The sequence below is a fragment of the Acomys russatus genome, chromosome X (genome assembly GCF_903995435.1).
Source record: "Acomys russatus chromosome X, mAcoRus1.1, whole genome shotgun sequence".
NCBI classification, from domain to species: Eukaryota; Metazoa; Chordata; class Mammalia; order Rodentia; family Muridae; genus Acomys; species Acomys russatus.
Window position 1 is genome coordinate 77,211,095 of NC_067169.1, and position 22,037 is coordinate 77,233,131.

At 42.0% G+C, this 22,037-nt stretch overlaps 1 protein-coding gene across 1 annotated transcript in view; it reads right to left on the reverse strand.

Annotated features, from left to right (window-relative positions):
• Positions 1–22,037, reverse strand: part of Btk (Bruton tyrosine kinase) — a 44,136-nt gene that overhangs the window by 11,359 nt on the left and 10,740 nt on the right. The window contains exons 4-12 of the mRNA XM_051141314.1: positions 16,879–16,947; positions 14,325–14,406; positions 5,697–5,825; positions 5,053–5,120; positions 3,951–4,138; positions 3,511–3,573; positions 2,435–2,489; positions 2,249–2,328; positions 1,946–2,073 (exon numbers count right to left, since the gene is read on the reverse strand). Of these exons, the coding sequence (XP_050997271.1) occupies positions 1,946–2,073; positions 2,249–2,328; positions 2,435–2,489; positions 3,511–3,573; positions 3,951–4,138; positions 5,053–5,120; positions 5,697–5,825; positions 14,325–14,406; positions 16,879–16,947 (862 nt within the window). The remainder of the gene's footprint in view (positions 1–1,945; positions 2,074–2,248; positions 2,329–2,434; positions 2,490–3,510; positions 3,574–3,950; positions 4,139–5,052; positions 5,121–5,696; positions 5,826–14,324; positions 14,407–16,878; positions 16,948–22,037) is intronic.

The window sequence follows — 22,037 nt, forward strand, 5'->3', positions numbered from 1 at the left end:
CTGCTGTTGTCTAAAGTGTTCTTTCAGGCCAAGGATCGTGACTCAGATATTTGTTCTCTTCGAGAACTGAATGAATTGCAAGAATACATGGTGGGAACATGAATAGTTGCTAGGGAACACTATCTGATTCATTAGTCACTCATCTCTTCATTATCTTCCATTAGCACCAAATAAGTAATCCGTCCTGGGGCTGGAGGACTGGCTCAGTGATTAAGAGCACATATTGTTCTTGTAGAGGATCTGAGTTCAGTTCCTAGCCACACACATAACTACAGTTCCAGGGACTCCAATGCCTCTGGCCTCCACAGGCTCCCCCCCCCCCCCGCCTCAAACACACCCAATTTAAAATAATAAAAACATATGTGAAGAAGAAGGAGAAAGAGTCTTGCCAATCCTGGTGTGCAGGCCTGTAATCCCAACTCAGGAAGCTGAAGCAGGAGAATCATGAGTTCAAGGGTAGCCTAGGCTACAGAGTAAGTTCCATGCCAGCCTGAATAACATAGTGAGAGCCTGTGCACGTACAAAAAGTAAACTGAGCCCCACCTCACCTGGACAGCACAGTAGAGCTGGCCATGGTGGTAGGGGTATGGGAGATCCAGCCCCTAGGGAATGAAAGCAGGAGAGCTGGCCCTCCCCTTGCCTGCCTGCACGAAGTGGGAGAGCTGGCCCTGGTAGTACAGGCCCAGGAGAGCAGGTGGGCTGACAAACTCAGCTTCCACATAGGCCCATATCCAGGGCTGTGAGTTGTCCCACTCCAACAACCACCCCATCTATGAACTGCCGGAGCTTGTGAAGGGGCCGGTCCTGTAGTTCCAAAACTGCAGGACCACCATGACACAGGGCAACAACAGGATATGTGAGAGGAGTCCTGGTGAGGATCCAGTGGTGATGGTGTAGCAGAAGCCAGAGGCCTCGAACCAGACCAATGACTCACTGCAATGAACATATGCAAGTAAAGATGTGGGGACAAAAGGGTGTGCTGTGGGACACACTGCATGCAGCTTCCATGGCGAGATTTTTTGTTTGTTTATTTTTTACTTTGTTTTATTTTTATTTCTATTTTTTGTTTTTGTTTTCTTTTGGGAACAAGGTTGCAAGGGTGAAAGGTGGATATGAAGGCATCGGGAGATAAGTTGAATTGTAGTACATGAAGTGAAATTCACAAAGATTCAATTAAAAAGTTGTTTTTTGTTTTTTTGAGACAGGGTTTCTCTGTGTAGCCTTGGATGCCCTGCACTCCCTCTGTAGACCAGGCTGGTGTCAAACAGTGATCCTCCTGCCTCTGCCTCCCGAGTGCTGGGATCAAGGACCTGGACCACCACACCTGGCAATATTTTTTTTTTTTTATTAAGAAAGAAAAAGTAAAGCCAGATGTCAGAGTTCAAGACCAACCAGTCTGATCTACAAAGCAAATTTCAGGATAGCCAGGGCTCCACAGAGAAGATATTTTTTGCCTGCTTGGTTTTGATTTTTTGAGACAGGGTTTCTCTATATAACCTTGGATGTCCTGGAACTCACTCTGTAGACAAGGCTCTGTCTCTGCCTCCCAAGGGCTGGGTTTAAAGGCATGTGCCACCACTGCCCTGGCTGGAGAACCTTTGTTTAAAAAAAAAAACACAAAAAACAAAACAAAACCCCAAAACGAACAAACAAAAAACCCAAAAGTAAAACCAAACAGGGTTGAGAAAATTGCTTTGGGGTAGGACAGTTGCCTACAAATGCTGGGTTTGAATCCCTAGCATTACATATTTTTAAGTCAATTCTTACTGGATGTGAGGTGTGATTACATCATGGCTTGAATCCTATCACAGCATCACTAGTTAGTTATTCACTTCATGAGTAACCTCCACTGCCCTGTGTGACTATACTTGCTCTCAGCACTTTGCCTTGAATTGCTTCTCTGCACCTTTGTAGGCCTTCCTTCTCCTCCGGCTTGGGTACTCACCCGCAGAGTTATGTTGGTGGTAGTTGATGAGCTCAGGGATGGTGCTGAAAAGGTGTTTCTCAGCCAGGTAGTACTGGCTCTGCGGTGTGGAACACACAACGTAATGGCGGATCACCCCTTGAGGGTCCCTGAGGAAATGGCATTCAGTCAGTAACTTGAGAACAAGAAACCAGAGGACCCAGAGAGTGAGGTAGGATGATGTTTAAGTTGAAGGCTGAGGAAGTGAGAGAGGCAAACCACAAGGGAGTGTTGGGAGGCCACCCTTGGCCTTTGTCCCCATGGCATTGGAATAGCAACACTTACCCGGAAGATTTGGCAAACACAGACACAGTGTATTTTCCAGCTTTGCTGGAGTCTCTGACAATGAAACCTCCTTCTTTTCCCTGAGACAACAACAACAACAATGCATCTAAAGGTTGAACTGGGAGCCAGTTTGGGCTTTTGCTTACTATACACAGAAAATGCCTTTTGCTTGTGGCCTCTACTCACCTCTTGCTTTAGCAGTTGCTCAGCTTGACTTCGAGTCATGTGCTTGGAGTACCACCTGTGAAGAGAGTGCACTTGATTGGCTTCTAGGCTACGCCCAAGGATATTAGAAGTTAGAGCCTCCTCCAGGGCTCACCGGTACTATGATCCCATCATTTCATTCAAACTGCTATCAAGGATCTATCAATCATCCACGCAGTGCACTCTAGTCCTTTCAAAGCCCAAGTTGGCATGGATACAGAAAGTAGAGGACCGAGAATGAGGAGGATTTATTTATAGGAGAAATATTAGGGACTGGCTCACTCAAGGACAATCTACTTCAATGATGAGTGAAGAAAGGACACTGGTTCAATTTTGGTGGTTTTCTGCTTTTAAATGTCTCATGTGAGAGTTTCAGTTCTTTGAGCATGATGCTTTTGAATTTGGGAATCAGAAAACCTCTCCAGCACTCATAAGTATAGGGATTTGGAAGTGGGTATGCTAACAAGACACTAACGTGGCATGGTGGCATCATTTGACTGAATTGCTACTAATTTTGACATCTATCTTGAAATAAACAAAGCTTATTTTTAAATTATTAATTTATTATTATTATTATTATTATTATTGGTTTTTCAAGACAGAGTTTCTCTGTGTAACAGCCCTGGCTGTCCTAGACTCCCTTTGTAGACCAGGCTGGCCTTGAACTCACAGCAATCCACCTGCCTCTGCTTCATAAGCATTGGGATTAAAGGCATGCACCACCATGCCTTGCTAACAAAGCTTGTTGAAAGTATATGTGTATATATATACATATATATATATTTTTTAAAGGCAGGCTATTGTGGCATATGCCTTTAATCCCAACACACAGAAAGCACAGGCAGTCAGATTGCTGTGAGTTCTTCGCCATTCTGGCCTACAGAGCAAGTTCCGGGCCAGCCAAGACTACACAGAGAAACCCTGTCTCAAAACACAAACCAAAAAAACAAAAACAAAAACAAAACAAAACAAAAAAACATAATAAGGATTTAAAAAAAGTATATACTGTACTTTGTTTCCCCTGGAAGTTTGTGTACTTAGAACATAAACATACTCACTCATACATCTCTATGGAGTCCTCTGCTTCAGTGACATAGTTACTAGGGATGTAGCCCTCCTGCCTGTAGAGGAGACAATATGATTATGCAGTGCGTCCTTGCCCTCGGGTTGACAGACTCCTGTACCCACTTCCCTGAGCTCAAATAGACATATAAATACATCCCTTAAAGAAGACTGTGTCTCTGATGCATAATTAAGCCAGAAAAGTGGAGTTTCTCAACCTTGGCGTTGCATGCATGTGCATCACCACAGATGTTCTTAGAGGTGACAGATGGATAAAGACCTGTACACTGGGAAATACTTAAAGGGCGAGTGTTCTCGTTGTGTCCTGGGGAGAACAAACCATGATCCAGACACAGAGCAGGAGACTCGTGTGGCAGCAGGTTGTGGGCAGTTGGAGTAGGCAGGCAATGGCTCAGAAGGGGCTCTACGCACTCACCCATTTTTATCTCGTGCTCGCCACCATGGTAGGTTGCTCTCCTCCAGGATAAAATACTCCTCGCCCTTTCGCAATTGTAAGTCATTTGCATTCATTGGCATATAGTCATAAAGGGCCACAACCTTTTTCAGCTCACTTGTAGAGACCGGCGCTGCTGTGGGCTCAGGGGGAAGTGGTTTTTTCAAGATCTGTGTAGTTAGGAGAAAAAAGCAGAAAGGGGCCAGTCATCAAGCATTCTCCTCTCTTCTTTCTTCCTTCCTTCCAGCTCTGTGGTTTGCCAAAGAAAGAAACCATTCTAACTCATATCAGGCATATTAAACATTTTAGTCAATGTTCATTCTACAACCACTTAAGCTTCATGAAGGTGCGCCCAACTTGGTACACATGAAGACCACCTGGAGAGTGTATCGACACGCTTATCTTCAGAAAGATAAGTTATTTTATCTTATAAGTATGGTTAAATGCCCTGCTCTCAGGGTGATAGATTCCCGTATCCACTTCCCTGAGCTCAAATAGAGCTATAACTATATCTCTTAAAGAAGACTGTGTCTCTAGTGCATAATTAAGTCAGTGAAACATGGAGTTTTTCAACTTTGGCGTTTCGTGCATGCACATCAGCACAGATGTTCTGAGAGGTGACAGATGCTGCATGGAGGGCTGGACACTGGGAAATGCTTGAAGGGACCCTGTCTCAAAAGTAAGTGATTACATTAAATAGTTGCCAAGAGCTACCTGATAGCCCTTGTTCCATTGAAGAGGAAGTCTAAGTAGATTTTTGCTGTTGTTGTTTGACACAGGGTTTTTCTGTGTAGCTATGGTTATCCTGGAACTCGCTTTATAGGTTAAACCAGGCTGGCCTCAAACTCAGAGATGGTTTGCCTCTGCCTCCCAAAGGTGTGCACCACCACCCATTGACTTGTTTCAGACAAGGTCTCTGGCTGTCCTGGAATTCACTCTGTAGACAAGGCTGGCCTCAAACTCACAGAGATCCACCTGCCTCTGCCTCTGCCTCATAAGTGCTGTGATTAAAGGCATGTGCCACCATGCCCAGTGACAACAAATTTTTATTTAATCCACAGCTTTATGTAATTTTCCTTTATACCTGATCTTCCTCCGGGGTAGGAGGAAGGGGCTTTTTCGTTTTTCGATGAGAACTCCCAGGTTTTAAGCCTGTAAAACAAGAAGCCAGTGATACTATGAGATGCATTTTAGGGGAAGGCCCAGGGACAGGGTCCTGTGCTGTGTTGTTGTATACACTGCCTTTAGGCAAGTCACAAGGAGATTCTGGGTGCCTAGTCACACATCTTAGCATAATTCCAGCTGGATTTCAGTCCCATTAACTAGTCCCTCCCCCTAGCAGTAAAAAATGTGAAAATTTGTGCTGTGTCCTTACATTTGACAGACCCTTGAGATTGTGGTGAAAATAATGTCTTCTTTTGTTTTTTTGTTTTTGCTTTTTCGAGACAGGGTTTCTCTGTGTAGCCTTGACTGTCCTGGACTCGCTTTGTAGACCAGGCTGGCCTCGAACTCACAGAGAGCCGCCTGCCTCTGCCTCCCAAGTGCTGGAATTACAGGTGTGCACCATCACTACCCGGTGTGATGGAAATAATGTCAAAAGAAGAAGAAATAAGGGTGGGGACCGAGTTGTATGGCACACACACACACACACACACACACACACACACACACACACACACACACACACACACATATGGTGGAAAGGTTTGTTTTGATTAGATATCTTACTTCCATTCCTGTTCTCCAAAATTTGGCAGCCCATAGCATTCTTAGCAGTCTGAGAACAGCAGAGGTACTGTCCATCGATCCAGAAGCAAGGGTGGTATTTCTGAACCAGGTCACTATTGTACCGGATTACTGTTGCAAGAGAGAAGAGATATCATCACAGGACATGCCATATGCCTGCTTTTCTCTTTGCCAGAAGGAAGTGGGGGAGGGGGGCAGGGACAATGCCTACTCTCTCCCCTTAACCACCTGAAGGGCACAGTCAGCAAGCAGCCCGGCTGGTTCACAGGAGTAGCCTCGCCCGCCTGTCTGCACTGCCCCAAAGCATTTCCTTCATAGTTGTCATAATGTGTATACTCCAATCAAGATAAGACTAGCTGATGGCCTCAGAACCCAATGGCAAAGATCTTATTATCTATGTTTTACCAGTAGTCATTATCCTGCAAGGCAGATGTGAATTACGGTGTTTGATTTTCAGATGAGGGAAATAAATGTGCCCAAGTTTAACTCATTCCATATTTTAGCATACCAATTTCCTGGTTCCCACTTCCTGAGTCATCTTTTTTATTTGTTTGTTGAGATCGAGTCTCACTCACTTTGTAGCCCAGGATGGCCTAGAATTCACAGTGTAGCCTGGGGTGGCCTTATATTCAAAATTAATGACCCCTGCCTCAGTCTCCTGCCTTGAGATTCCAGGTATGAGCTACTCTGCTTGGATTCTGAGTCATATTTTAGTGACACCTGCCTTAGGGATAACTTGCAGCATTAGGCTTCCTGTGTATATAGGATAGTCAGCAGAGCTGAGCTCGAGAGAAATTGTAAGTGAGTCTGCATTTAGTAAAAAAGCAAACACACGGGCTGGAGAGATGGCTCAGAGGTTAAGAACATTGCTCTTCCAAAGGTCCTGAGTTCAATTCCCAGAAACCACACGGTGCCTCACGACCACCTATAGTGAGATCTGGTGCCCTCTTCTGGCCTGCAGGCACAAATGCAGGCAGAATACTTACTGTACAGATAATAAATAAAAAAATCTTTTTTTAAAAAGGCAAACACACATGCAAACCAAAAAACACCTAGTTCCAATCTTCCTTGCCCACTGACTAAGATAGGCACATATATCTATCTATATGCAGCCAAGATACTATCCATCAATCCAGAAGCAAGAGTGGTATTTCTGTACCAAGTCACTAGTGTGTGTGTGTGTGTGTGTGTGTGTGTGTGTGTGTGTGTGTGTGTATGAAAGGAAGGAGAAATAAGATGAGATATATATACATCGTCTTATTGCCAAAATACAAATGCAGTTCATTTCCCTCACAGGGCTAGTAGGCAGGCTCAAAAAAATCTTCTGGAAATCAAAGTAATTGACAAAAAGTGGTTTGCATATAGGTGTAATTACTGTTCATAAATTCAGTGGCATCTTGAGAACCTTGCAATGTAGTCAATTTCAAAAGGATGTTTTGCCTTATTGTTTTTGGTTGTTTTGTTCTGACTTTTTTTTTTTTTTAGAGAGGGAGAGAGTGTATAAAGTTGGGTGGGTAGGGAGATGAGGATTATACTAGATTCTAGGAGGAGTTGGGGAAAAGGGCAAACATAATCAAAATATATTGTATAAAAACCAATTTAGGGGCTGGAGAAATGGCTCAGAGGTTAAGAGCACTGAGTTCAATTCCCAGCAACCACATGGTGGCTCACAGCCATCTGGTGCCCTCTTCTGGTAGGCAGGCACATATGCAGGCAGGACATTGTATACATAATAAATAAATAAATAAATCTTTTAAAAGGCCAATTTAGTTTTAAAAATATATCTAGGGCAGGGCAGATGGACAGATGGTAGAAGTAAAGACAGAAGTCTGGTGGCCTGAATTGGATTCCCAGACCCCTTACTAAAAAAGCTAAATGTGGTGATGCAAACCTGTAACTCCAGCATTCCTACTGAGCCGGATGTTAAAGAGAAGAGAATCAAGGTGGGAGACAGAGCCAAGAGAATTGGCTAGAAGCTTAAATAGGTAATACAGTGGCCGAAAGAAGAGAGTCTGCCTCAAAAATAAGATGTAAGATGAGAAACAACTCCCCAGATCACAGATGACTGTGGCACGCAGATGCCCACACTCACATACATAAACACACAGAATAAATAAATACTTTAAAAGGAATCTAGGCATTGTGGTATCTGATAATGGAGAGAAATAAAATCAGTGGAAACAACTGACAACAGTAAACACTGAGGCAAAGACCCAGGTTGCTCCAAGCACATAGAAATTACTGCTAAGAAGAATCTTTTATAAGATCAGAACAAAACCAATGTATTCCAGCATAGACAACAACTTAAAGATTGTTTTTGAAAAAGATTTATTATTATGTATAGTGTTCTGCCTGTATGTACACCTGCAGGCCAGAAGAGGGCAGCAGATCACATTATAGATGGTTGTGAGCCACCATGTGGTTGCTGAGAATTGAATTCAGACCTCTGGAAGTGCAGCCAGTGCTCTTAACCTCTGAGTCATCTATCTGGCCCTAAAAGTTCTTTCTTTGGCTGTTGTTATTTGCTTGGTTTGGTTTGATTTGGGTTTTTTGAGAGATAATTTCCCTGTGTAGACTAAAGTGGCACTTGGGAGGCTGAGGCAGGAAGATCAAAAGTTCAAGGTTTATCCTGAAGCTGAGGATTGAGCTCAGTTGATAGAGTACTTGCTTAGCATGCACAAACACCCTGGGTTCGATCTTTGGTGTCTCATAAAAGAGGTGTAGTGGTAGGCTGGAGAGATGGCTCAACAGTTAAGGGCACTAACTGCTCTTCCAGAGGGGCAGAGTTCAATTCCCAGCAACCACATGGTGACTCGCAGCAACCTATAATGTGATCTGATGGCCTCTTCTGGCCTGCGGGTCTATATGCAGGCAGAGCACTGTATACATAATAATAAATAAATAAAACTATTTTTTAAAAAATGAGGTGTAGTGGCATGCACTGGTAATCCCAGGACTCAGGAAGTAGACACAGAAATTCAAGACCATCCATCCATAACTACAGAGCAAGTTTGAGGCCACGCAGGATTATATAAAACCCTCTCAAAAAAACAAAAACAAAAACAAAAAACAAAAAAACAGTCGGGCTTGGTGGCACACACCTTTAATCCTAGCACTCAGGAAGCAGAGGCAGGCGGATCACTGTGAGTTCGAGGCCAGCCTGGCCTACAAAGCAAGTTTAGGACAGTCAAGGCTACACAGAGAAACCTTGTCTCGAAAAACAAAACAAAACAAAAAAACAAAACAAAGCAGAAAAACAACAAAAAGGTGGCCTGTTGATGCTTTTCAAAACATAGGTATTGGGACAGCTGGGCATGGTGGCGCACGCCTTTAATCCCAGCACTCGGGAGGCAGAGGCAGGCAGATCTCTGTGAGTTTGAGGCCAGCCTGGTCTACAAAGTGAGTCTAGGAAAGCCAGGGCTAACATAGAGAGACCCTGTCTTGAAAAAACAAAACAAAACAAAACAAAAACAACAAAACATAGGTATGGGGAATTTCCTAGGGATCGAAACGAAGGCCTTGAACACAATAGGCAAGTGCTGTACCACTGAGTGCTGTTCCTAACTCTTCATCTTCACTTTCAAGACTTTTATCCATTCTCCCTCTTGCCAGCTGTTCAGGGTTCCTTTTCACCATTATGAAGCACAGGGTGGTGGTAGTTGCATCACCTATTGATACTTTAAAAACAGTAATGTAATACAAGTGGCCAAATTTTTAGCAGGCTTCTCCCCACCATGCTAGTCCCTTCAAGGGATTTCATGACCTCCAGTTCCTCTGTGTCTTCTGAAGGACAGGGCACCCCTAGGCACTGCTAGAATACTCAACAACTGCCCACTCTGACAAATAAATCGATGTTTATTTGTTAATGAGGGGAAAGAATGCTTCCTGCTTTCTCCATTATCAGTATACTTATTAAAGAATTCTCTCAGCACTGGGTTGTAGTGTGCCACACCTTTAATCCCAGCACTCAGAAGGCTGAGGTAGGCGGATCTCTGTGAGTTCCAGGTCATCCATATATGTATATTTTTAAAGAAAAGAATTATAGGTCCATTTCTGTAATCCCAGTACTTGGGAGTCTTGGGCAGGAGGATCAGTAATAATTCAAGGCCGGCCAAACTGAGTTTCAAAACAAGTTCCAAGCCGGCCTGGGATCTGTAGTGAGATTCTAACCCCAAAATAACACCAACAAACAAGAACTATTTGCATTCCTAGTGTCTGTTTCTTAAGAAGTCTCTCAGGGAAGGAATGCTGGAGAGCTGGCTCAGCTGCTAAGAGCACTTGTTGCTCTTGCAAAGGACTTGGTTTTGATCGCCAGCCCCGACGTGGTAGTCACAGCCATATGCAATTCCAGTTCCAAATGAACTGATGCTCCCTTATGACCTCTGCAGCCACCAAGCATGCAAGAGGTGCACATACATATATGCAGGCAAAACCTGCCACATTATATAAAATAAAATAATAACAAAGGAAGTCTCTTGAGGATTGGTAGCTCAATGGGAGAATGCTTGCCTAATCTGAGGCCAGGCACGCTGCAGTATGCCTTGCAATTTCAGCACTTGGAAGTCTAAGTAGGGGGCTCACGTGAGTTTGAGACTTGCTTAGGATGCACAATGAGTTTTAAGCCAGCCTGGTCTATGTACAAGGACCCTGACTCAAAACAAGACAAAGCAAAACAGCACAACAACATTTCTTGAAGACAGTATCCCTATTTTGGATATCTAGAGCTCATATTTCCAGCTACTTAGAAGAGAATTGTAAAAGCAGGGTGCTCCATCAGGAGAGCTTAGGGGAGACTGCTTGCTTCAGCTATGCAGGGATGCACAATGGTTGGTGCTTACTCTGAGTACTTGAAAGCCTGGTCTATGGCATTCACATTACAAGGAGACTATCTGAAATTCTGTTTCAGACACGCATGAGTCACTGCCCATATTCGTTGTTGAAGCTTTATCTGTGCCATTGTTCCATTCATTTTGGTGAGGTCAAATTGAAGGTCAATTAGGATAAGCTTTATTGAGCCTGACCAAATAGACTCAGAACAAATATGAGGCTGAGGTATATAGTTCAGCAACAGAGCATGTGCTTAGCATAAACAAAGCCCTGGTTTTACACATTAGCACTAAAGAGGAAAAGGAGGAGAAGGGATAGGAGAGAAGTAAGTATTGTGGGTTCTGTTTGTTTGCTTGGTTGGTTTTCACATAGGGTTTCTTTGTGTAGCCCTGGCTGTTCTGGGACTCACTCTATAGACTAGGTTGGCCTCAAACTCAGGAATTCATCTGACTCTGTCTCTCAAGTGCTGAGTTTAAAGGCCTGTGCCACCATCACCTGGATTGTTATATTTTACTGTGGAAGTATCCGTTATTGTGCTCAAGAAACTGGAATGAAAGAGATCATGGCTAAATCCTAGGGATATAGCCATTTTATGGAAGGCGTCATTGAGAAAATTGCTACAAAGCAGGTGTTATAATGACTCACACTTATAATCTGAGCACTGGTAATGTTGAAGCAGGATGGCCCTAAGTTCAATACCAGCCTAGGTTGCAATGTGAGATATTATCACAAAACAAATAAAACAAACATAGAAGGGGGGAACTAGTGATATGGCTGCAGGTAAAGGTACCTGCCACAAAATCTGATGACCTGACTCAATGCCCAGGATCCATATGGCAGAGAGAGAGAGCTGAATCCCCCAAGGCAAGTTGCCCTCTGACCTCCAGACTTGTACCACAGCACACATGCCTGCACATACATGCACTCAAACTAAATCCATAAGGAAGAAAGGTGAGGGTAAAGAGGAGGAGGAAAGGAAGGGGAAGAAGGCAGAGAGGAAGGAGAAGGAGGTGGAGAAGAAGCTGGAGGAGGGACAGGAAACAGAAAACATAGCAGCTGCATGTTATTAGGTCCTACTTTAAGAATTAAGTTGTTATTTACTTAGGATAAACTACACAGACCTATGGTGTATAGCAAGCCACTTTCGTCACTCATTCCTTAACCTCACTTGGACCTAGTGTTTTGGAAGGCTCCTCTGTGCCTCTTTATGATTAATACTCCCCCAACAGTAATCAACACTCAGATAAAGTCTGCTCCTTTGCATGTGGGCGGTTTCCACTTGATGCTTTTTAACCCCTGAGAGGGGGTAGTATCACTGCAATGAGAATTGAGGATTCCTACTAAAGATTTTTTGATGACTTTGTTTGTTTGTTTTTTGAGTCAGGGTCTTGCTTTGTACCCCTGGCTGGCCTATAACTCTCTAGGCTAGCCTGGAATTCACAGAGATCCCCCTGCCTCTGCCTCCTGAGTGCTGGAATTAAAGGTGTGCACCACTACAACAAACAAGGTAGCTTTTTTTTTTTTTTTTTTTTTTAGCACCTAGGACTAACCTGAGATTATTAAGACTTTTCATCTAAAGTGCTCAGCAACAACACTGCTTGTTAGAATAGAAAGTTCTTGTTTTGTTTTCTGTGGTATGCCCAAACAGGCTTGACAAGGTATATACCAGAGGTGTTTTCCGCAAAAGAGAAGAGAATGCAAAACTGTACCTAGCTACACTGTCTACTAACCATGAACAAACTAGCTAAAGTGACACTGTTTCTGCTGTCTTAGCTTTATGTTTAGCCTATTGGAACTTTGGTTAATGGTCTTGGTTTGGAAATTAGTGTTTGAAGTGTAAAAGAATTGTTAACTCATACATTTCTCCTTTGCTTCTCCCAGATAGTCTACCCATGGTTTCCTGTTTCCTAACTAACTTGCTTCCAGCCATTGATGCAGAGCCTAAGTTGGTGGTAGGTACTTATGCTCATAGAAAATTTAATTTGTGCATTTGTTTTTATCAATTGTTTTCTGTGTACAAGACATTGAATTCAACACTGTCAATAGAACCAAAGAGGTACAAATATAGATAGATGCCCTCTGTAGTTCTTATATCAGTCTTTAGGAACAGTTCTCCAGCTTGGAAAGAGTATATTTATTTTGAGAATAGAGTCTTAAGCCTGTATCCAGGCTTTGCCATCGATTAGCTATATGCTCATGAGTGATTATGTCACTTCTTTGATCCTCAATTCTTTCAGCTGGAAATAGGAGAATTGTAAATCCTAAAATGTGAGGATTAAATGAGCCAATAGATGTGAAGCACTCATCACAGTTCCTGGTGCATAGAAAGTACCTGTAAGGTGCCAACTATTAGTCCTAGATTATTGTGAGAACAAAACACAATAATGCACAAAAGGTACTTAGCTCAGTGTCTGGCACTCAGTAAGAATTCAATCAATAAATGGTCCCTTTCTTCCTTTCCTCTTTCATTGTGAAAGAGTTGATGATTATAATTTGTACTAATTATACTTCGATGGGAGTGAACAAGGCCAACCACTGAGTATTGGGATCTAAATGTTTGTGAAGAAAAAGAGCTGTCATGCAATAACCCAACTGTGCCCTTATCAGGCCGCCCTCCTTCCTGTTTCTCTAGGCAGCCTTTCCTGATGTCAACTCAACCAGTTAATCTCTCAGTCACTTGACACATAGCTATATACACACACACACACACACACACACACACACACACACACACACACACACGAGAATATGTGCATGCATCCTGTGCTGCAAGCACTTACAGTGAAGCTTATCTTTATCGCTGTGTGGTGAAACACAGAGGAAATGTTCAAGTTTAGGTCTTCACAAAACAACGACTATGAAGTAGCTCCTTGGGAGATATTTACCCACATTGAGAAAATGGCCACTCCTGTCTTATCTAGCGCTTTATGGCTTTTCTCATACTTTCACACATGTTATTATTTATTTGATTCTTAGGCAACTCTGGAAGTGGGTATGGTATGCATCATCATCATCATTGCCATTTGGGAGAAAAACCTAGACCATAAAGAAGCCCATGGCTTACTTGGCAAAAGTCAATGGTAGAAAGTGGGTTATAACTAAACTCTTTGACCCCTGACTTCAAGCACTCTCACACCATCTAATTAATTTTTACAGTTAGGCATCTCATACCCAGGACTTTAAATATTGTATAATCATTGAACATTATACTACATTTGAAAATGGTGCAGAATTTACATCATGTTGTTATATAAATTTATATATAAACAAGAAAATGAAGGTGTGCACAATTACAAAACTGAATTGGAGAGGGCTGATGAGATGGCTTCCTGGGTAAAGGAGCTTTCCATGCAAGCCTAATGGCACAGTTCCATTCCTTGAACCCACAATGGAAGGAGACAACCAACTACTGAAAGCTGCCCATTATTGCCACACACATGCTGTGGCATGAGGACACATGCACGCACACACTTTGCCACCACCACAGACAACAACAATAATAATAGCAACAAAATTGTGCTGGAGAGATGATGATGGAACCATGTTAGAACTCTTAGTCTAATATGTTATCTTTTATTTATATGATGGGTTATTAATCTGTTGAGGCAAAGCACTCTTTCACTCTCCTTTTCTTCTCCCTGTCTTTCCCTTTCATAAATTCATTTTTTCTTTCTCTATACCTCATTTCACCTTTTCTCTTTTCCTCTCTCTTTCCTCTCCTCTCTTTCTTATGATTTCTTTCTTTCCATTTTAAATCTAGTTCACTTTCAAAGTCATTCTCACCATTTTTGAGCTGGTGAATCCAACGTTTTCTCAGCTCTTCAGTTGGTGAGAAAACATAGAGAGGTCCTTCATCATATACAACCTGTAGTGATGAACACACCACATTCCAAGGTTAGGGTTCAGGAAAAAAAAAAGAAGAAATATCTTAGAGAAAAGAGTGAGTCTTAAGGTACAGTATTGTATATCTGTTGTGCAAAAGAAAGAAAGAAAAAAACCCAAACATGGTCTTTAGTCAGCAGTGTGGTTTAGAGGTTAGATAAACCCACTGAAGAATTCCTGAACTGTTCATGTCCAGGGATGTAAGACCTCAAAGCTCTTAGCTTTTGAATACTCTTAAAACATATTCTTGGTGTTTTAAACACTATGTTCATTGTGTTAGGTATTACAGAGATGGATAAAACACATAAGATTTGGTTCAGAACGCAAGGATGGTGACATATACCTGTAATTCTATCCCTTAAGAGGCTGAGGCAGGAAAATGGTGAACTCTAGGCTAGCCTTGGGTGCATAGTGAAACAAGGTCTCAAAAAAAAGTTTTGGATCTAGCCCTTATAGAATTAGTTAATAGACCCCACACAATGAATTCTAAAGTCAAATGCAGTTTTTCAATTATGAATTATTTTTAATTATATAATGCTCTTCTTCATTATCTGCTCGTGCAGCCAAACAAGATCATCATGTTTAAAGACAGTGGCCATGAAAACTATGTCACAAACACACTTCCTTCACGAGTTTTCTAACAGTCAGTGACGTGAAAGAAATCATTTTACATTTTTCTTTTTGCTTGTTGGTCTTGCTGTGCTCATAAATCCATGACAGAAAGCCCCCTCCCCTGAGACTTTCCACTTCCTTTTCTGGCTTTCACTGCTGCAGAGGCTGCTACATTCACCGCATGCAACCCACATGGTTCTCAGGATACAAACAAGCCACATGGAAGCACAAATCATAGTCTCTTCTATGGCTTAAATCGCATCTATCGAGAAGATGCTCCTCGTCTGTTTCAGATTAGACCAGAATGTAGTTTGACATCTAATAAGCCTTCTCCATTCTGAACTTCCTAATACTACCCCTTCCCTTCCCTCTTCTGTCTTTTCAACCCACATGACTACCATTAAATAGACATGCAGAACCAGAAGGAAGTGAAATCATCAGTCAACAAGCAGAGTGTTTTTCTCAATTCAGCCATCATAAACAAGACAGAACATAATAGGACTGGTGCTGAGTTATAATCTTTTTGAGGCATAGAGATGGGAAGAAACTACATTAGATGGGATAAATACAAAAGCAAATATGCTTGTCAAGCTCATATATTGCATGTAAAAATTTTAAATGCAAGTAAACAAATAAACAAGCCTTTGCTGGGTGGCCAAGAGGCCTCTGATGCATATTTACTAAATGAAGGGCTTAAAATAGTAAATATATCTCATTTGAAGCTCAGAAACATCCTGTAAGGACCTGAGAGCCATTCTCATAAATGTTAGCATTCAAAGAATAAGACTTCTTTCTATGTCTAAGACTCCATGGAAGGACAGAATCCCAACTTACATCATTATTAGCCAACAAACACAGCTGGCCTATTCTCATTGACTCTAACCTACTCTTTGTTTGCTTTTATGTGGCTTCAAAAAACATTAATCCTGCAAGTAACACAGCTGAGGTACTTATTAGCCAGCCCCTGCTTTGCTGTCAATAAAGAACTCTGACATAGGGTTAATTATAATAATTGTTGCCTGGGTTGCATTTCAAGGACATCCAAGGTCTCTTACCAGCCAGTATCACCAGTTCTAACTGGCTGTGGCAACAGTTGGTAATAAGCCCATAAGCCCAGCAACTGGGAGGGTATGCATGATAAGAGGGTTGTAAGTTTGTGACTTGCCTTACACTTTGTGCCTTACACTTTAAAGAAAAAATGGGTGAAGGAGAGAAGGAGGAGGAGGAGCAGGAGGAGGAGAGTTTAGAACAGAGAGGGGGAGGAGGACTAAAGGGAGGGATGGAGTTAGGAGGGAAAGGAAGAGGGCTAGGGCAGGGGTGGGAAGGTTAGGAGAGAGGAGGGACTGAGAGTGGGTTGAGAAAGAGAAAATTAGAAGGAGGTAGGATTGAAAGATGGGGAATTAGGAGAAATCATTGGCTCATTCCTATGCAGATTCTCAAAAACTAGTCTAGTAGAGCTGAAAACTCCACCTTCAGATTACACCATTTTCTGAACACCTGTCCTATGAAGAGCCATGACAACTGATTCTGCATTTGCCTCCCTCCATACCTTAAATTACCCTGCTTATTTTTTTTTCAATAAACGTTCCCTAACTCTTGCAGGAAAGACTATTTGAGATGTGCATCTTCTATTTCCACAACTGCCTTGTAAATAAACTCTTTCTGTCTTGGAAACTCATAGCAGTGACTGGCATACCGTGCAGTAGGCCAAACAGACCCGGTTCCCTATCATGTCTTCTTGACTACTTTAGTTTCTGCTTACTGGGACCTAGTATCTTTCACTTCATTCTCAATGACTTCATTGCGGAGGCTTTTCCAGAGTGGGGTAGATAAAATAACTCACCTGGAATGGGTATGGGAACCTTTCAATGATTGAGATCTGTTCCATTTCACTGGACTCCTCACCCCTCCTCTGTAAGAAAAAAGGAATTAGGGTTACCTATGGATGTTTCAGGGTTACCTAAGGATGCTTTAGGGCTACCTATGGATGTTTTAGAGTTACCTATGGATGTTTTAAGGTTACCTAAGGATGCTTTAGGGCTACCTATGAATGTTGTGGTGGTTTGAATAAGAATGGCCCCTATTGGCTCATGTAGTTGAATTCTTGGTCCATGGCTGGTGAAACTTTTGGGGAAGAATTAGAAAGTCTGGTCTTGTTGGAAGAGGTGTGGCACTGGGGGTAAGCTTTGGGAATCCTTTTTTTATTTTTAATATTTATTTATTTATTATTATGTATGTAGTACTCTGCTCACATGTACATCTGCAGGCCAGAAGAGGGCATCAGATCACATTATAGATGGCTGTAAGCCACCATGTGGTTGCTGGGAGTTGAACTCAGGACCTCAAGAAGAACAGCCAGTGCTCTTAACATCTGAGCCATCTCTCCAGACCAGGCTTTGGGATTTCAAAAGACTCATTTCCAGCTTCTTAGCTTCGAAGCTGTGGATCAAGATGGAAGCTCTCAGCTGTTCCTGTGGACACGCCTTTGCTCCACCATCACAGACTCTAACATTCTGAAACCATAAGCCCCAAATTAAATATTTTATTTTAGTTTCCTTTTTTTAAAAGATTTGTTTGTTTATATTTATGGGTGCTTTATTTGCATGTATACTTGCATGTCAGAAGAGGTAATCAAATCCCATTATAGAGGGTTGTGAGCCACCACGTGGTTGCTGGGAATTGAACTCAGGACCTCTAGAAAAGCAGCCAGTGCTCTTGACCACTGAGCCATCTCTTCAGCCCCTGAATATTTTCTCTTATACGCTGTTTTGGTCATGGTGTTTTATCACAGTAATAGAAAAGTAACTAAGACATAAATGCTACTCTTTTCCAGGTTTCTCTACATATTGGGATTTTTAAAAAGGATTTATTTATTTATTATTATGTATAGAGTGCTCTGCCTGAGTGTACACCTGAAGGCCAGAAGAGGGCATCAGATCACGTTATAGATGGTTGTGGTTGCTGGGAACCTCTGGACCTCTGGGACAGCAATCAATGCTTTTAACCTCTGAGCCATCTCTCTAGCGCCTGTATTGGAAATCTTCTACCATGGCCTCAGAAAGCTCTTGCAAATTCAATTCCTTTATTTAGAAAATATTTATTTTATATTTATTCATATGTAGCTATAAATGTCCATAGATATCAGAAAAGGGTATGGTATGTCCTGGGGCTGGTGAGCCATCCACTGTGGCTGCTGGGGACTTACAATATCTGCAAGACAGCAATTGCTTTTAACTACTAAGCCATCTCTCCAGGCCCCAAAATAATGTCTTTCTCTCTTTTTTTTTCCGAGACAGGGTTTCTCTGTGTAACTTTGGTTGTCCTGGACTCACTTTGTAGATCAGGTTGGCTTCACAGTCACAGAGATCTGCCTCTGCTTCCCTGAGTTCTGGGATTAAAGATGTGCGCCACCACACCTGGCCCAAAATAATTTCTTAGTGAATACTTCCACTCCAATAGAACCACAGACATTTTGAATCGTTAGTTAAAATATACTTTCTCAATTGGTGCTAGGAATTAAATAGCTATATATCATGTCACACCCCAATGTAAAGTTCAGATGGATTTAAGCACATAAGATGAAATTAGAACTATGATGGGATGGGGCTGTAGCTCAGTGCTAGTGTGCCTGCCTTATATGCATGAAGTTCTGGGTTCAATTACCAGCACTGCAAAAATATTATAAAGAAATTAGGATGTGGGAGTGATGGTACACACTGGTAATCTCAGTGCTTGGAAGCTACAGAGGGAGTTTAAGTTAACCTGGCTACCTGTACTCCAGAGGAAGATGGTCAAAAATACAAAGAGAAAAATAAAGCAACAACAACAACAAAGAAATAAAGAGTTGTGTGGGGAGGGAGCATATGCATTAAATCTTACCACCTGGTTGGGGGTGGGGGCGGGGGATGCTTCTAAGTTCAAGGCCAGCCTGGCTAGCCAGAAATACATAGTGAGGCCATTTCTCAAAGAAGAAGAGGAAGAAAGAGGAGGAGGAGGAGGACAACAACAACAGAGAGGGGGGGGGGGAGGGACAGAGGAGCTGAACAGGTAGAATGAAATAAACCAAAAGCAAATTTAAGGATTAAAAAACTGGAAGAATATTTTCAACACAAAAGACTGATATTCATATATCAAGATATCTTTGAAAGTGTTAGAAACACAATAAATTTCTTGATAAAAGTGGGCCAAAAGATGAACAGGGGGAAAAAAAGAGCACTTGCTAGTCTTGCAAAAGACCCAGGTTTAGTCCAAGTCCCTATATGGAGACTCACAACTGCCTGTAACTTCATTTCCAGGGTTCCAACATTAGATCTGATGCAGTGTTCTGGCTTCACTGGCACCAGTTACCAGGCATGCATATGGTGCACATACATGCACGCAAACATTCACAAAATGATAAACCTTAAAAAGAAATAAGAGGGGGGACAGTTCCTGAAGAAACAGCTCAACAGTTTGGCTGCTTTTGCAGAGGGCCTGACTTTGATTCCCACCACTGACTTGGCCGCTTACAGATGTCTATGCTCCAGTTTCAGGGGATCTGACGCCCCCTTCTGGCCTCCTCAGGCACTGCACACATATGGTACACAGTCAAAACATACCATACACATAAAATAATAAAATGATTTCAAAAGATAAGGTGAAAAGGGCCAAAAAAAAAAAAAAAAAAACGGCTCAGAGAGTAAAGGAACTTGTCGCCAAGCCTGCTGACTTGAGTTCAGTTTCCAGGAACTGCATAGTGGAAGTCGAAAACTTGATTGCCACAAATTATCCTATAGGTTCCATAGTCATGCTGTGGCAAATTCACACCCACATGCTTACATGCACCAAGCAAGCAAGCAAGCAAGCAAACAAACAAGTGTAGTTGGGCATGCTGGTACATGACTTTAATCCTAGCACTCAGGAAGCAGAAGCAGGTAGATCTCTGAGTTCGAGTTCAGCCTATTCTACATAATGAATTCCTGCCCAGCCAGGGCTACATGGTAAGACTCTGTCTTAAATAAATAACAAATGAATAGACAGGCAGGCAGGCAGATAAATATTATAAAAAATTTACAAGGAAATGAAGGAGGAGAGTGACAAAAAAAAAGACACCTGGATTCCACATGCACACAAACAGGTGCGCATGCATTTGCATACACTTAATGCCATACACAATCAGGAAAAAAAATAAATTTTAAATACCAATTCTCATCCAAGGAAAATAAAGCAAGGTATATAGTAGTGTTGTATTCTAATTATATGATATATATGAGTGCATGTATATGTATTCCTAGAGGAGAAAACTACATATAAACCTATATATACCACTATGATAATTACTATTTTAAAGTGGATAATGGGGTCATACATAGTTTTATCTTTGATTTGTAACTCCTTTATTTTTCCAATTTCTTTCTTTCTTTCTTTTCCAGTTTCTATACTATATATGCATACTCTTGTAACCAGGAAAAATAAAATGACAAAAAATATCAACTCAATAACCAGTATGTGCTATTCCCTGGAAAGAAGCCAGGAAGTCAGGGAGAATAAACAATGAGATATTAAAAAATCTAATCTGGGAGCTGGAGAGGAGGTTCGGCAGCTAAGAGTGCTGGCTGCTGTTCTAGAAGACCCTGGTTTAGTTTCTAGCACCCATATGATGGCTAACAGCCATCTATTACTCTAGCTCCAGGGGATCCAATGTCTCTTCTGGCCTCTGCAGGTACCAAGCAAGAATGTAGTGCACAAACACGCATACAGATAAAACACCCATACACATATAATAATGATTGTGATGTTTTAGAAATAGAATCTAGAGCAGGGCATAGTGGCACACGCCTTTAATCCCAGCACTCAGGAGGCAGAGGCAGGCAGATTTCTATGAGTTCAAAGTTAGCCTTGTCTACAAAGTGAGTTCCAGTACAGCCAAGACTACACAGAGAAACCCTGTCTCTAAAAACCAGAAGAAGAAAGAAGAAAGAAGAAAGAAGAGGAGGAGGAGGAGGAAGAGGAGGAGGATGACAACGAAGAGGAGGAGGAGGAGGAGGAGGAGGAGGAGGAGGAGGAAGAAGAAGAAGAAGAAGAAGAAGAAGAAGAAGAAGAAGAAGAAGAAGAAGAAGAAGAAGAAGAAGAAGAAGAAGAAGAAGAAGAAGAAGAAGAAGAAGAAGAAGAAGAAGAAGAAGAAGAAGATTCTAATTTCCTGCCTGTAACATCAGCTCTTGGAGGACTGAGGCGTGAACTACATGGTGAGTTCCGGACCATCCTACCTTACAAAATGAGACTCTCTTTCACACACACACACACACACACACACACACACACACACACACACACACACACCTCTTTCAAAAATCTCTCATGTCTCAACCTTGACATGGAAACTTATTCAAGTCATAAACTCTGACCCTGGCAGCTGAGGGAAGAAAAGGAGGAAACATCCTTGCCCATTGTGAGCAGTCAGTATCACATTATTTTAAGATGGATGTTATGAAGTGTTCCAGGTTAAGTATGTATCTTCCTAAGAAGGAAATATGCTGAGTTAGTAGCACCAATTTGCAGAAGATTGAAGACTTTTCAGGCTAGAAGGATGGCTCAGTGGTTAGGAGCATATAACTGCTCTCCCAGAGAACCCAAGTTTGGTCCCAAGAAGCCACATCAGCTCAAAACTGCCTGAAATTCTAACCACAAAATCGGATACATCTGGCCTCTCTGGGTATACACACAAATGCACACATGCATACATGTACAAACACACACACACATGCACACACATAAACACACATACACATATTTAAAAATAAAATATTCAAAAAAGGAAAACAAATTGGTTTTGGCAATTTTTTTAACCTCTTCTTCTCTATGTATGTATTTGCAGGAGCATGCCTGTGGAGGTCAGAGGATGGCCTTGGTTGTCAGTCTCCCCTTCTGCCTTTCTTTGGCTCGTGGTCACATCTTCAGCTGTTGCATATGCCAGATTAGCTGGACCTTGAGCTTCCAGAAATTCTCCTGTCTCCATCGCCCATC